The sequence below is a fragment of the Strigops habroptila genome, chromosome 4 (assembly GCF_004027225.2).
Source record: "Strigops habroptila isolate Jane chromosome 4, bStrHab1.2.pri, whole genome shotgun sequence".
Lineage (NCBI taxonomy): Eukaryota > Metazoa > Chordata > Aves > Psittaciformes > Psittacidae > Strigops > Strigops habroptila.
The window spans coordinates 82988712-83005204 of NC_046358.1; the positions used below are offsets into that span (position 1 = coordinate 82988712).

Consider the following 16493-nt stretch of genomic DNA (forward strand, 5'->3'; position numbering starts at 1 on the left):
TCCCCCCCTTCTCCATGCCATGGGTCTGGGTGACAAACTGATGGGGCTTTATTCCTCTACGAGTCAGTCCAGCAACGTGCCATGGCACAGGATGCACCCCCAAATACCTGAGCTGGTGGACAGGACACGAGTGATGCAGTTGAACAAGGGAAAATGAGATTACAAGTGCCATTTTCTGGCTGAAATTCCAAGCGTGATCCATACAGATACAAAGGAGGGGTGGGAACTGCAGACAGCCCTAGGGAAATCACAGCAGGTCTGTCACAGCCAGTTCCCAGCTTCATGTTTTGTAGAGTGTTCTGGATCAGTTCCAGCGCTGGAAAAGCTGCCTCAAACCCGGAGAGCTCAAGGGAATCATGGCAGGAGCTGGATGAAGCGGGATCTGTGCCTTTGTCAACACAGGTGCCTCAAATGGACCTGTAATCCAGCATAAGATCTGGCAGCTTCAAAGCGAACCTAGAAAAGGTCAAATGGGAAATAAATTACAGGTTTTAATAGGGAGAGTAATCACCTTCCTGAGAGACAGGGCAGATTCACCCCCTTTCAACACAGGTGAGGAGTCTTTCTCAAAAACCCCGCTCCAGTTCAACCACAGGGTAATTACCTCTGATGCAAGAGCTGCAGACGTTGCTGCCTGGGCTGGGCCAGCAGGAGGTGGGAGCAGAATGGACCTTTCTGGTATTCAGCTGTGTAAATCTGAACCAACAATGAGGGTTGAACTCCAACCCAGCTGATCCGAATGGGTTTGGGCTGGGCCAGTGTTAGGGTGTGAGATTTAGGGAGTGCAGAGCATCATTAGCCCCTTTGCTGGATGTGGACCTGCAAGGAGTGGTGGGACGGGCTTGGACACAGATGCTGGTGGCACCTGGGGTGTCATTGTAAGTGCAGGACAATACCCTGCTGTCCCCAGCACATTGCATACTACACCATCCCTTCGCCTGCGCCCCCAGGCACTGCTGGAGATCGCTGCTGGCCCCGGCTGCAATTACAGGGTGGATGAAACACTTGCCTGCTGTTTATTGACCCACCTTGAATCACCAGGCACCTCACAAGTGGGGATTTGTCACCTGCTCTGAGGCCTCCCAGCACTGCGGAAGCCCAAATGGGGATTGGAGTGCACTTGGCATCAAAGTCCAGCAGGGCGGGAGGGCTGGGAATGGGGCCCATGGACCCACACAGGCTGTGAGGAAGGCACCAGAGGCAGCATAGGGTCACCTGCTTGTCCAAAGCAGGGCATGGGGACCTCTTGGGACCACCTCTTCTTTTATTCTGCAACCTCTAGTGCCTGCCAGCATGGCTCTTTGTGCCTGCACCTCCTCTGTCTGACAAAGCTGCTGTTGGGCCCCATAGACTGTGCTGGAGAAATGCGTCTGAAAGATCAGAGGTGGCTGTAACTGCTGGCCTGAGGCAAAGGGAATAACCACAGGCTAAGGTGTGTGTGGAAATGCACCCACAGGTGTCCCCAGCTCAGAGACTGGGGGATCACTGAGACCCAAAAAGGAACCCCTTGCCTTTGTGCAAAACCTGCTTCTCCTTTCCCCTCTCCTCAGACTTCCCAGCAAAGCGACTTTGTCCTGAGCACCCCTGTGCACTGGAGGGCATCAGGATGCAGGATTCAGCCCCTCTGCCTGCCCCAAGCTCCCCCCTGCAAAATCAAAGCCATGCTTGGCCAGGCTGTTTGCAGCCTGTTTGCCTCCCCCTGCATTCCCTACTCCGGGTGTTTTCCCATTTTTATCTTCCTGCACCACCATATGGTGTGGGAACACAGGCGGAGTGAAAGCTGCCAGGGACGAGATGAGGAGAAGGAAGGACATCTCACCACTGATATTTTCCAGCCTTTCACAGAGGAGAAAGATCAGGAATCCTCTCTCCAGACACCCATTTCTGTGGGTGCCCATGCTCAGTGGGAGCAGGAGAGCGTGACCCCGAGGGGTTCAGCACCTGCACTCAGCACCCACTGATGGAGCAGCACAAACAAATGGAGTGCCCTGATGAATAAATCAGCTGATGGGCTCCAAGTCAGGGAGCAGGAGCCAAAGGGATGAGTAAACAAAGGCCAAGCTGCACGAGATGGTGTTTAGGTGCAGAGTAGCTGCTGGTGAACTATTACTAGTTCCAGATTAATTCTAGGTGTTGCTGCTTTTCCTGTTGTACAGGCGGCCATTGTGCAGACACCTCAGCCAGGCTCAGCTCCCACCTCTGGAGCTTTCAGTGTGTTGGTGCTACAGTTCCACAGGTAGGGAGAAAAACACCTCTATTTCCTCCCCTAGTTTGCACATGGTGGGTATACTGGGGTTATCAAGCAGACCGTGAGGTATGTGATAGGGTGTGTGGAATCACAGGCTGGTTTGTGTTGGAAGGGACCTTAAAGCTCATCCAGTTCCAACCCCCTGCCACGGGCAGGGACACCTTCCACTAGAGCAGGTTGCTCCAAGCCCCTGTGTCCAACCTGGCCTTGAACACTGCCAGGGATGGGGCAGCCACAGCTTCTCTGGGCACCCCGTGCCAGCGCCTCAGCACCCTCACAGGGAAGAACTTCCTTACATACAACCTAAATCTTGCCTGAAGAAGCTCAAGTGCTTCTGGTTTTGCGGGTGCACTTAGTGCAACTGCCCCACAAACAGCCATTATGGCACCAGCACAGCACCAGTCCTGTGTGCTGGTTCAATACCAGTAGAGCAGGGCAGCAATAGTGCATCACCAGTACACTGGGGCAGGACCAGTGCACCAGTCCAGCAACAGCATAGCACCAGCACACCAGGGCAGGACCAGTGCACCAGTACAGGAACAGCACATACCAGTACACCAGGGTACGACCAGTGCACCAGTCCAGCAACAGCACAGCACCAGCACACCAGGGCAGGACCAGTGCACCAGTACAGGAATAGCACAGCACCATTATGCCAGGGCAGTACCAGTGCACCGGGGCAGAGAACCCAGTTCAAGGGCAGGGTTCCGAGGGCAGAGCAGCCAGCACAGTGGGGCAATACTTGATGCTGGGCCCCAGCACAGCACCGATAAGCCAGTACCGAGTGCCCAGTGCAGTGCGGCAGGGCCGCACTGGGAGCCGATACGCCCATGCCCGTGCCTATTACCCCCTCCGGTGCCCATTCCCGTGCCCTCCCGCTCGGGGGCGCCGTGCCCCGCGGGGGTGCGCTGTCCCTTTAAGAGCCGGACGGCTGTACCAAAACAAAACGGCGGCGCGGCCATTGGCTGGGCCGCGGGCACGTGGCGCACAGCTGGTTTCCTGCGGCCGCCCGCCGGTGGCAGCCCCGCGGCGGCCCGGCCCGGCCCGGCCCGGCCCGGCCTGACCCCGCTCCGGTCCTTGCGTTACCGGCACCGGGACCCGGCGCTCCGTGCCGCTGTACGGCCTTAACCCAACCCGGCCCAACCCAACCCGGCCCGGCCATGGCGCACTCGGCGCCGCTCGGCCTCCTGGAGCAAGGCTGCCCCATCCAGGTGGAGCACGATCGGAAGCGGCGGCAGTTCACCGTGCGGCTCAACGGTAAGGGACGGCGGTACGGGGCTCGCTGGTAGGTTATCTACCCCGCTCTGACCCGGGTTATGCCCCCCCCGGGGGTCACAGTCCCCGCCTTGAGCCCCCTTTGTTCCCCCCGTTGATCCCCCATTTCACTGTCCCCCGAATACTCGACCCCGCCACCCGCTGTCTGTCCCTCCGTGTCCCCCCCATGCTCCTCTGAGCCCCCCTGTGCCCCCGGTTCCTGCTGCTGCCCCTCATCCTTCCCACCCCCTAAAAGCTTGACCCTGAGATCTGGGGGTCTCTTGGTGTGAGGAGCCCCACGCTGGCACGGGCAGGTTTTGGGGGGTCCAGCTTGGCCCCCCCAGGAGCAGGTACCTTTGGTTGGTGTTGGGGATGTGCCTTGGTGTATATGAGCTGCTTGGTGGGATCCATGTAGGAAGCCTTTTGGGGGGCTTAGGGGCCCCCAGCACTGTGGGTGCTTGGCACTGGGTTCAGCAGGACCCACAGCACGCAGCGTCTGTAGGACTGGGGACCCCTAATGATGGGGTGACCTCCCCAACGGCTCTGCCATGTGTTGGGTGGACTGAGCAAAAGGAGTAGGTGCCACTACAATTTCTCTATGGCACGCTGATTCTTTTCTAGCCACCCTTTTAATGGTTAATCCCAAATATTCCAGCATCCCAACCTTTCTTCCCTGCCCATCTGTCGTGCTGAGAACTACTCAGGGTAAAACAGGCTGCTTCGCTGCCCTGCAGAAATTGCAGGGTAGTTGTCTCCTAAAAAATAACTGGGTAGTTCAGAAATTACACCGGCTGTAGGAGCATTCCCAATGAAACAACAGGAATAGTCTGGGTTTTATTTTAGGCTCTTCCTCCCCCCCTCCCCTCCATCCCATTTTCATTTCAACCACTAATTACAAAGTGCAGGCTGGAGGCTCAGCAGCGCTGGAGCGAGGAAGGAGGAGACGTGTGTGATGGGTGCGGGGAAAACAACTGCACCAACTGCTTATTTCAAACAGAGGGAGATCAAACAAGGTCCCCCGTGATGGGTCCCCGCTGCCATCACAAGAGTGTTGTCACCATCAGGGAAGTTTGTGTGTGCACAAAGAGAGTGTTTCCTTAGGGAAATGTAATCTTTTCATCGTGGTTTGCCATATAAAACCTCAGCTGGCCACACTGTGAGCTGAGTGGCGTTTGGTGGCTGAGTGGGGATGAGTTGGGTTTGGAGAGGGTGAACTTTCAGAGGGAGAAAATCAACTATAGGATCCACAGTGGGAATCGGCACAAACAGCTTCAGGAGGGGATGACCATGGCTTGGGAAGCCCCAGTGTTGTAGGTGGATCCTCAAGATCAGGGTTGTTTCTCTGGGAGTTCAGTGCCAGCCACACAAGGAAGCTGAGCCGCGTCCCGGCGTGACGGTATTCCTGCTACCGGGCTGACTGATGTCCACGCGGAGCGGGTGATCCGTCCCTCCTCCTTGTTAGGCATGTGCTGGTGACAGCCAAGCCCTGGAAGGTGGTCAGACGATAACCATCTCTGTGGGAGTGCCTGGCAGGGTGTTTATTTCCTGTGCTGCTCTCTTCATCGCTCCTGCTGCTGGCACGATGAGCATCGGTGGTGCTGAATGTTCCAGCAGGTTTTCCTTGCTGCACTCAAGGGAATGACAAGAAACGGGTCAGGTTTTAGTGTGAAGGTGACCTGCATGTCCCTCTGAAAGGGACTGTGGCAGAGATGAACAGCATCTGGGTGATGCCTGCAGTAGCTCGCTGTAGGCTTGTCTCTGCTGTCTCGGTCCTAATCCCAGCTAGATGTTGAGCGTGGGGGATGCTCTGATGCATCAGGCTCATGGAGCAAGGAGCCAGGCTTTGCTGGTCTCTGTGCTGATGGGTTGGTGGTTTCTGGTACCGTGATGTTGGGTAGAAAACTTTCCGTGGTGATGTTCTAATGGAAATTCCTGTATAAGAGGTCTGAGACACTGTGAAAGCTGTGAACTGGTTGTGAAAGTGTTTGTGTTCAGCATCATCCTGTGTTTGCCTCTGCACCCCCGGGTAACCTCATGTGAGGGTAACCTCATGTGTCAACTTCCTCCTCGTACACATGAAAGATGAATTGCATTTGGTGTTTTCTGGGTTGCTCTGGCTTTCCCTTCTCTGCTCTTGCTTCCCTTTCTCCCTCACTGCTGCACATGGCTCCTAAAGCTCCGATAGAAGCAGCTGCTTCACTTTAACACATCCCCTTTTTCCTTGCATCCCAAATGCAGAAGCATTGGAAAGCTGAACGTAAAGCTGATTACAACCAGACCTCACTGAGCTTTGTTATCCCTCTGAGGGGAGGGTAGAAAGAAGCCCAACTGGATTTGTAATCGCTTGAGATGTGACTAACAGCGCGAGCGAGCCAGAAACCTCCCCATGCAGCGACTGTGTTGGAAAACATCAAGTTGTCAAAGCTAAAAACTTCCAGGGAATCGTATAGGCTGGTTTAGTCAGGAATAGTTGGGTGGTTTTTGGGATCCAAGATAACATTTCTGGTCAAAACAAGAAACCCAAAGAGACCTCACCCTAAAGTAGTCGGTCAGTCCAGCTGCTGGCACAGCTGCCTTGGGGCAGGGGAGCAGCCTCTTTGACTTCTTGCTGCCCATCAAACGCATCAGGCTCTCCGGTGGGGAGATGAGCTTGCCACATGCTCCGAGCAGCTCCAGATCCAAAGGGATGCGTGGGCTCCTCACACACCTACACTCCCGTTCATCCAACACGTGGGTGCAGCAAGCCACACTTCCCAAACTTCCTGCTCCTCCCCAGCCGGGTTTGGGCAGGATCCAGTGGCTGGAAGCTCCTGCTTTGCCCGCTGCTGAGCTGAGTCCTGGGAGCTCCTTGTCAGGAGTCCAGGCTTGTGTTTGTTAGGAAAACTGGAGCAGGTCGTGCCTTGGTGCTTTCCTCCCTGCTGGGGCAGATGCCCTCTGTGAGGGAGAAGCTGCTGAGTTTGCAGTGGGGATGAAGGGATCTGGACACTGCATCAGGACAAGAAACCTGGAGAGGGGCTTTGGACAAGGGCCTGTAGGGACAGGACAAGGGGAATGGCTTTAACCTGCCAGAGGGGAGACTGAGATGAGCTCTTAAGCACAAGTTCTTCCTGTGAGGGTGCTGAGGCGCTGGCACAGGGTGCCCAGAGAAGCTGTGGCTGCCCCATCCCTGGCAGTGTTCAAGGCCAGGTTGGACACAGGGGCTTGGAGCAACCTGCTCTAGTGGAAGGTGTCCCTGCCCATGGCAGGGGGTTGGAACTGGATGAGCTTTAAGCTCCCTTCAACCCAAACCCGTCTGGGATTCTTTGCCATCCCCACTCCTCTCCTGTGCCAAAGTCACTCTGAGAAAGCTCCTAAACAGGAAACTGCTTCAAACCAGGATCTCCCCTGCGCTGCTCCTGTGAGTGAGGCCCATCCATGGGTTGCACCATCTCTGCTCGGCTCTGTCTGTTGTACTCTGTTGTGTTTTCTCTCCCTAGTAACGTGCCACTGGCTCCCTGGGGATCAAGGCCAGCCGGCAGCGTGCAGCGAGCTCCAGCCTGGGATGCACGAGCTCCCTGGGACATCTTGTCCTCTTGGATTGCCTCACGTGCAGCTTTCAGCATCCACCTTTTGGCTCAGCAGCCAGAGGAGCCGAGCTGCTGCCTCCCTCTGGGCTTTCTTAGGTCTGAGAGTGGGAAACGGGGCTGGTGTCTGTTCCCTTTTCCCCATTGCTCTTCAGGAATGGCTTTGCAGCAGTGCCCTAAGGAGACTGCAGCTCAGGAGCTGCCTCCAAAGGTTGGCAACTGCTCAACACTGTGAGCTCCCTGTGCTCACAGTGGTGTATTTGGGTCTGGGGCCAGCACAGAGGGACAGGGAGAAGACACTGGGAGAGGGGTCAGTGAAGGATGTGCTGGAGCGGGATGTCTCTGTCATTCTGGATGCTGCCGTGTCCCCTCCTCAGCTCAGGGCTGGGGCTGGGCTCGCTGCTTGGTCCCCTGAGGCTCATGAGCCGCCCAGCCTGGGGACTGGTGTCTGTCAGTGCTGCCCAAAGCCGTCCACCCTGCTTGGGTGCAAGCTTTGTGCCACCAATCCCAATGGAAACCCTCCATAGAGAGCAAGTTTAGCCCTGGTCCCTCGCCCACCTCGAGGAAAGCTTCCCCTTCTCTGTGCACCCTGTGATTGAAGGGGGGCAGGCTGGGGACCAGCCGTGCTGCCACTGCTGCCACTTCCATGGCGGTGTCTCCTCTTGCTCCTCTTTCTTCTATGCTGATTTGCATTGACTCAGACTTCCTCACTCACGGTGGCTCGAAGCTGAGGCGCTGTGCAGGGGAGTGTCTGCAAGTCCCACATGTCACACACCGTGATGAGGCTCATGGACCCAAACCTGAGCCTGTTTTGCCAGGCTCTATCTGCCCGGGCTGATAAAATCCCTGCTCCGAGGTCTATGGGATAAGACAGGCAGGCGGGAGGCTGGCTTGTGGCATCTCAGTTATGCCATGTTTTGATGTGGTTTCTGCTTGTGTGGCCCCCTCTTTGGGATTGCGATAAGCTGGGGTTGGGCTGCTCCTGCTTCCAGCTCCTCCAGCTTTGCTGGGAATATTCCCCATGTCCAAGGTACCACATAGCAGCAAGGCTTCTTCCAGCGTTGTATTGCAGCAGGGTGCTTCTGCTCCTTCTTCTCCTCCCTCCAGCCCCAGGGAGGCCTTTTAGTGGGAAAACAAGGGTAATGCTCATGGAGAGCCTGCTTTTGGGGGTGCAGCCTGCTTCATCCTGTTTCTCCTGGAGGCTCTGGGCCCCAGCAGGGATGGTGTGAAGAACATGTGCAGAGCAGCTGGTTTTGAAGGAAATGGACTTTCCGTTAGCCAGTCCTTCCCCTCCCTTTGTGGGCCATTGGCCACCTTCAGCCTTGCTCAGCAGAGGAAGCGGGATCTCCATCTCCTTTTGGATCCTGGCTTGTTTCTCCTTTGTTATCAGGGCTTTTTCCCACCTCCATCCTCCGTGGTGCTGCAGATCCGTGTATCCAGCTGTGCCCAGCTTTCAGGTTTGTCTTGGCATGTTCCTGCCCACAGGGGTTGCAGAGGGTGTTTGTGGTGACCTTTAAGCATAACCACTCACCTCTAGCTGTCCTCCCCATCAGCTCCTCTTGCAGTTGTGGTTCTGCATCACCCACAGCAAGGAGCTGGAGATGAGGGACTGGGAGATGCTCAGCATAGCCCAGGCCAGCCCTGGGGCTGTGCAGGAATGGGGACACAGCACCAATCTGTGTGTCACCTGCAGGGTCCTCACCAAACCCTATGTCTCAAGTGTCCCTGATTTCATGTGCTGGGTGGCTCAGGGTCCCATCACCGAGGTGAGCACATACACATGTGTTTGTGTACTGAACTGGGATGTTGTTCTGCACTGGGACCAGTTTCCCACAGCATTGGCAACACTGGTTTTCTCTGTAGAGCCAGCTGTAAAATCCTTTGGGCTCTCTGTGTGTTCATGTGTAGGCTGGTGGCATCCTGCTGGCTGGGGCTTTGTGGTGCTTCTGTGATCCAGCAGATATTGAAGGAAGGTCTGTCCAGGACATATCCAAGATCCTCCAAACACTGCGTCATCTTCTGCTTTAAAAGCATTTGTGTGTGTGATATTTCTAAACAGATCATATATAGAAAAGCATATGAAAAAGAAAATACTTTTTGTTCTCTCATCACTTAGAGAAGAATTTAGTTTCAAACTTAGCAAAGCTCCAGGCAGAGCCTATGGAAAGTGTTGACCCGGGAGCAGAGCAGAGTGGAAGGGCTGGAGCATGTGAAAGCCGCTGTTGTTGGAGCGTTTTACAGCCTTCAGTGCTGCCAGCTCTGCCAAAACCACCTCTGAGAGAGGCTCCGAGGGGTGCCTCTGAGGGAGCTGCCTCTCAATGTGTCACTTCTGATGTGAGGGTTTGCCTGTGCCCCAACCTGGGGCTGTCCCTCCAGTGAGACCGGTCTGTGCTGCTGGGGAAGAGCTGGGTGTGCAGTTGCTGCTCCCTTGGCTCTTTTTGGGTGCCTGGATCCATAGGGAGAAGCATTTGGTTCTCCCTTTATTCCCCACAAAGATTTGCAGCTGTAAAATGGGGCTATAGGGTTGCATCTGCACTGGGCTTAGTAAAGGGAAGAGGCAAATACTCCTTCAGCCCCTTCCACACGCTGTTATCTCTGACCATCCTAAGAAGAGTGGGGCATCTGGCATCTATAGGGAGACTAAAGGAGCTTGGCTTTTTGGTGATGTAGATGCTGAGAGGGGCAGGACTGGTGCCTGGAAATACTCAAGGGAATGGCAGGGAGGGGAATTATTTATGTCCACCCAAGAACAATGTTGGCACAAGAGTGAGCGGGTAGAAACCAGCAGGAATAAACTGAGGCTGGAAATGCAAAGGTTTCCATTCAATGTAGGGGGATTGAATCGCTGCCTAAAAGGAGCAGGAACAAAAACTTGAGCTGCTTCTCTTGAAACACAATTCAAATGGGCTCATTCCTGGTGCCTCTCAAATACAGGGATCAGAACTGGGCTGGAGTTGTCAGCTGAAATGCAATTGAAATAAGGAGTATCGAGCTCGGGGAAAGCATATAGTGAGTAAATGCAGAGGAACCTTGTGGCCTTTCACCCTCCATTAACCATTGGAGGGAAAGGAAAGGTTCCCATTATTCTAATTGAGCTTGTGTCTTTGGAAATTGCATTTCTGAAACTCACTTTTAAATGCAGCAACCCTCTAGAACTGAAGTGTTTGCTTCTGCATTGAGGACAAAGCTCAGGCCCTGCAGATGAAGCCAAAGGGTGTTATTAGCTCTCTGGTATACACGTGTGCTGAAATGTCTTTTTTTCCTGTAACTGAGCTGCTGTGAGAAAGGTCAGGGTGTTGCAACAGGAAGCCTCTGTGTGTGTGTGCATGTAAATGTGTGTGCACAACCCCCCTCGCACACCCGTGGGAGCTTTCCGGTGTGTTTGTGGGATTCACCTCTCCCAAAATGTGCCCATCCAGATGCTGCAGGACCAGGCTGGGAAGTCTTGTCCTGTTTCATGCCATGACACAGACACTCTGCTGTGGAGAGAAGGGAATTGGCTGTCCAAGTGTCACCAAAAGCAGTGTCCCATCCAGCACCACAGCCATTCCCATGGGCACGAGGGCTGTTGTATCAGTCCCAAAGCTGCCCATCACTCATCCTCTGCTGTGGGCTCCATCTGATGGTGGATCAGGAGCCTGGAGCTCCCCAGGGACATCCCAAGCTTCACCTCTCTCTCACACCCCCCAGGTTGCCACGACAAGGCAGTGCTGCTGTATGAATACGTGGGGAAGCGGATCGTGGACTTGCAGCACACAGAAGTACCAGATGCCTATCGAGGGAGAGGAATAGCCAAGCACCTCGCCAAGGTATGGCCCCGGCCACCCAGAAGGGCAGAAGCCATGGCTAGAAACCCCGGCTGGAGCCCCATCCCATTGGAATTGAATGTATGCCCATGGGAACTGACTCTGATCCAATGGGAGATGGGGCGGCTGGCAGGGCAGATGGAAATCTGTGGTCAGGCATTCCTGTTTCTGGTGGTGAGAGGGGCTGGGTGAGTGCCAGCACCTCCAGCCACTCACCCACGATCTGCTTTTCCTCCTTGCAGCAAACAGCCCTTGCACCCACCTCGATGCAGCCCCTCTCCTGGGGGCTGGAACCCCTCATCTCAAAGCTTCAAGGTCCCTGTAAGCCCTTTTCCTGCCCTTGAGCCCTGCAGCCATGCAGGGAGAGCTGAGGAGCCACAAGCACAGTGGTGATGGGGACTGTGGGGTGATGCTTTGTGGTTACAGCTGCTTCCTGGCCCCATAAGCCAGGCAAATGGGTGACAAAGGTGGCCTTCATAAGATGTGGCTGTGTCACCTGCAGTGCAGCATCCACCAGGCTGGGTGCATCGAGGGTTACACAGGGCGTCCCTGCACATTTCTGGTTAAAGTGAGGATGCTGTGGCACCATAGAGGCTGTGGCAGGATGTTTGTGCTCTGCTCCCAGCCCTCTCCCTCCGTATGCCTCACACAGGGGGTACATGAGGGCAACCAGCTCCCCCAGTTGCATGTGGGGTGCAGGAGTCTGGTCCCCCATGAGGCTTCAGAGGAGAGTGTAGGCTGAAGGCGCTGGTTGTAAACCATGTGTCCTCTCTGGTTGCTTGCAGGCAGCCCTGGACTTTGTGGTGGAGGAGGACCTGAAAGCTCACCTGACGTGCTGGTACATTCAGAAGTACGTCAAGGAGAACCCACTGCCGCAGTACCTGGAACACTTGCAGCCTTAAGGCAGGACTGCTCCAACACCAGCGCTGTCCCTGACTGTTCAACGCGGCCTTCGCTTCTCTGCCGTCTCAGGAAAACCCCTTCCCACACTCACAATTCCCTCTTTTTTTTTAAGTGCATCCATGAGGTGCATGAGTGTGGGCACGACCTCCTCCTCTCTGCCCACGTGTGAGCATGGCTGCTGGCTCCAGGCACATTTGGTGCCTCTCGGTGCTCTTCCCAAGCCAAGCGGTGGAAGAGGATGATTTTTCTACCAAACTCCATCAGCAGACCAGGGGATGACTCAACCTGCACCTCATCCTGTCCCCTTTGCCTGGTGGCGGCTGTGAACTTGTTGGATAGGGATGGCTGTGAGGTACAAGCTCCTCTTTCTTCCCAGCAGCTGGGTGAGATGCTGTGGATTAAGCCTTGTGGGGCAGAGGGAGGTGGCAGGTTCGTCCCCTGCAGTATCTGTTGGACACCGAGCATCGCCCAAGCCTATGTGGAGTACAGATGAGAACGTGTGGGCCATGGTGGCACCTTGGGGGCTTTGCTGCACCATTGTGGAGACACTGGGATGGTGACACCTTCGAGTCTAAAGATGGGAACCATGTGAGGGGCTGTGGCAGAGCATACGCAGTGTGAGTGTGCAGAGGAAGAAAGGCAGCTGAGTTGCAGATGCTGCTCCCTAGAGATGCCAGCTCCTGCCCACCCTCCTGTACATAGCCCCAGCATGGCATCCCTGCAGGGTTGTGGCTGTCATTCCCGTCTCTGCTCCCTGCTATCAGTGTTGACCGTGCTGGTGTGGACAAAGCCTGCTCGGGAGAAGAGCACCAGCCTTGGCCTAAGCAATGAGGGGACACCCCATGCTTTCGCAGGCTCCAGAGTAGTTTCCTGCAGCTGAAGAGGAAGGTTCCTCTCCATCTCCCTCAGCTTCAGCTCTGCACCCCACATCGTAAGGCCTGAGCTGTCGTCATGTCCTGAGAGCAACAGGGGTAAGGCCTCTGGGACCTGCTTCTGTCTCATCTCCAAGACTCGATGCTGGAGCTGCCTGCCTCCATGTGGATGCTGGTCACTTCTTAAAGCCTTTGGAAAGAAGCCCTGCTCAGGGCATTACCTGCCTGCTCACTGGCCTCCTCGCAGCTCCAAGCCCAGGGTGCTCAGCCAGCAGCAGGAACACCCTCGTGTTGTGCTGTTACCTCCACAGATGATGACCCTGTGGCACAGCTCAGCCTTGCCGCAGTTGGATGTAGAGGTAACACTGTGATGGCACTGCCTGGTTCTGGCTTGCTGCCTCTCCTGCCTTGTCCAGGCTTTCCAGGGCCTCAGCTACACCCCAGAGCATCTCCCCTTGGCTCCAGGGCTTGGCTGTGGTGACACCAGCACTCAGCAGCCCCTGAGGTAGAAGCAGATAAAGAGCCTTTCACCTGGAGCCAAATCCAGGCCCAGCTTATCTCTCAGCAGGGATTGAAGTTTACAATCTGTGCCACGGACTGAATGAAGCCCAGGCCAGGAGGCAGCTCAGCCCTCTCCCAGAGCCCAGCACCAAGTCCATGGCAGCAAAGGCAGAAGCTCCTACAACCTGGTTGCGTTGGTCAGAGATGGAGACCCTGTGCCTGATCTCAGCCCTGAGCTGGCTCGAGGCGAAGCCCTGCTGCCTGCCTGTGCTTTTGGGCTGCCCATCACCACCATAACACAGCCCTCTGCCCAAAACCCTCCCAAACTCCATCCCTGCCCTGCCACACCACAGGCTGTGAGACCCCTGCCTGTGTCCATCATCTGCCTGGGGAGGGACCTGTGCCCAGCAGCAGACCCATCTCCAGCTTGTGCTGCTCAGGAAAGGCATCAGGCTCAGCCCTGCTGCTGCCTCACATTTTTGCCCTCTTGCTGCTTATTTCAGCCAGGATGTGACCTTCAGGATGGCTTAAAGGGACTGGGAAAGGATTGCAGGTAACAAGTTAAAGGGGCTCAAGAAGAAATCTGGGCTGCTAAATATTCACTCTTTAACATGCAAAAAACACTTTAACATCTGGTTACAGGAGCAAGGCTGGCTCTGTTACAGCAAGCAATGGCAGAACCATCCCTGCTCGTGATCCCAAGGTGAAGCTGAACCATCTCCTCTCTTGCAAGCCAAGATAAGACACTTGTATCTTTATCACAGCGGGGCTGGGTGTTTGGAAGAGACGTGTGCCGAGCTGCCTCACGGGAGCAATAGCACGAGCTCAGTGCTGCAAGCCTCTGCCCTGGTTTTGTGCTCATTTCCACTGTGTGCCAGTTCCAGAAGTACCATTGTATCCGCTGCATGAGAGCAGAGGGTGTGCTGTGGTTGCTGCAGTGTCCCAGCATCCACGCTTGGCTCTGGAGCCCTTCATGCTGCTCTGGCAGGAACCTCGTGTTTCCCAGCGCTGGATCACAAGTGGCGATCGCTGCCTTAAATCAGGCCCAGCACACGGGTTTGCTGCTGCTTCCCTTCAAGGTGCTACAACCCCTCCGGTGTGCGACCTGACGGAGACGTGTGCCAGTGTCCGTGCCAACCGTTTCACTGCTGTACCATCCTTCCCTTCCCTGTGGTCTCTGCTGGTGAATAGCAATACCCACAGCTCACCAGCGATGCTGCTGTCCGCGGTGCTCCTGTGATGCGGCATTGCCAGGCAGGAGATGGCTCGAGGTCTTGGTGTGGGGCAGCCCTGCCCCTCCGGCTGGCCTCCGCAGGAAGGAGCTTTGAGTCCTGTGCTGCCCCTTGGTGCTGACGAAGTCTGGAGGAGTTGGGGATCTTGGACTCTCTCTGGCAACAGGAGTGTGGAAGTGGTTTGGTTGAATATTGACGTTCCCCAAACCCATTTGAACTACAGACCTTGGTGGGTGGGGAGGTGCAGATTGTTGTCCAACCTGCTTCCACACCACCCAACTTGAAACACCCCTTCCCTCACCCACTTCCCAGCGTTGTCTTCCTCTGTCCAAGGTCTCCAATCTGTTGAATTCGGTGGTTACGATGTGCCTTTCCTTCTCAGGACCTGTTACAAACGACCTTTCTGCTTTTGTTTCTGTCTAACATTTATCTTCCTCCTTCCCTCTGTCATACTATAAAACATGAACATAATGCATGGAATACAGTACAATAAAAAGTGTGGCTTAACTGCCCCGCAGTGCTTCCCTGTGCTGCACTTGGGGGGAAGCAGGAGGAAGTGCTGTACAACCAGGGCACCACGGGTAGCCCCAGCTCTGTCACCACTGGGCTGGGTCACTTGGACACAGAGCCTGTTTGACAGGTCCTGGCACACAGCTCTGCTCTCCAGTCCATGGCCAGCGTATGGTTTTTGCTGCATATTCATTTTCTACATAAAGGTAAACAGTATTTTTCTCATCACCCCAAAAACCATGTCTTCTAAGAGACCTAACCCCAAATCTCTTAGTAGCTACCAGGCATCTTTGAGTGTCTTGGAGAAGGTGAGATGTTGGCAGATCTGCACAGTGATGTACTTACCATTTACTTTTGTACTGCTTACCCTTCTCCTCTGGAAAATGCTACTTCTCTCCCTCATGAGGAAGAGGATCTCGTGCAAGGAGAACCCTATCCAAGAGGTGAGGATGATGGAGGGTTCATAAGACCCTCACCAGGTTCAGGACAAAGGAGTCATGGTCTCAGGGATGGCATTGGCCACAGCTCCCTGTGACTGCAGACAGCCACCTGTGTCTGCATCACCTAACCTGGATGCTACCTGCATCACCCTTATCATGGAGCACCTTGGAGCCAGATCCCAGGTGATGCTCCCACTGTAAATGAACAGGGAACCATGAGTTGAAGTGATAGGACTTTATTTCAGGTCATAGGGCTGGCTGCAATGACTGCATAGAGCTTGGAGTGAGTGGGTCCACAACTGGTTCCTCTCCTTTACCAGCTGATCCACCCCTGCTCACACTCATCAGCCCTGCCTTGAGATTTCAGGCCATTCTTTGGGTGTTATCCTCTGGTGAGCAGCCACTCAGTGCTTGTGTTCATTGCTTTAAGATGCTTGAAAGCATTAAGGGATGAAAACACCTCAATAAGCAGCTGACGGAGTCATTCCTTGCTGTGCTTGTCCCGAGCAAGAGGAACACACAGCTCTTCCCTCCTGGGCCTCCTCAGCCCTTGGTAGCGCAGTGAGCTCCCATCACAGCGTGTTTGTGTCGCTTCCTAAAGCCGGGAGCAAGCCACAGAGGCTGAGGCTGGTGTTCCAGTAGCTAAAAACAGGGCTGGAGTGAGGAGAAGGACCACAGCTGATTTACAGTCATTATCTGATCCAACCTGACAAGTGACAAGTGGCCCCTGGGCTGCAATCGGAGCAGGCAGGAGCGTGGGGTTTGCTGCTCCCCAGGGACAGCGCGGTAGGTTTGGGTTATAGCACCAAGCTGGGCTGTTGCTGGTAACATGCTCTGTTTACATTCCACATTCCAGACGATCCGAAGCTCCAGCCTGTCCCAGCAATGCCGCCGCTCTGCCAGGCTGGGCATGCTTCCCAAATCTCTCTTCTTAGTGCAAATGAACCATCCACCACCACTGAAAAGAGCTGGACCCCACATTCTGGCTGACAAAGGAGGGGTGCTGGAGGGGCCTGAAGTTGGAAGAGCAGCCTCGAGATGCCAGGGATGGTGGAAGCAGCCGTTCTCTTTGTTCTCCTTAGTTACATGACATCACTTGGGAATAACGTTGGTAAAAAGAGGCTTTTTCTAGGAATGGGAGATGCTGCTCCCTGCTGATGGGCG

General features: G+C 55.0%; 1 protein-coding gene across 1 annotated transcript; it reads left to right on the plus strand.

Moving 5' to 3' along the window:
* The first annotated feature begins 3241 nt into the window (after positions 1-3241).
* On the plus strand, positions 3242-14892 carry NATD1 (N-acetyltransferase domain containing 1). The gene is made up of 3 exons (XM_030484374.1): positions 3242-3505; positions 10756-10874; positions 11657-14892. Exons 1-3 carry the CDS (start codon positions 3409-3411, stop codon positions 11771-11773), a joined length of 333 nt encoding a protein of 110 aa, XP_030340234.1. The 5' UTR covers positions 3242-3408; the 3' UTR covers positions 11774-14892.
* The last annotated feature ends 1601 nt before the right edge of the window (positions 14893-16493 follow it).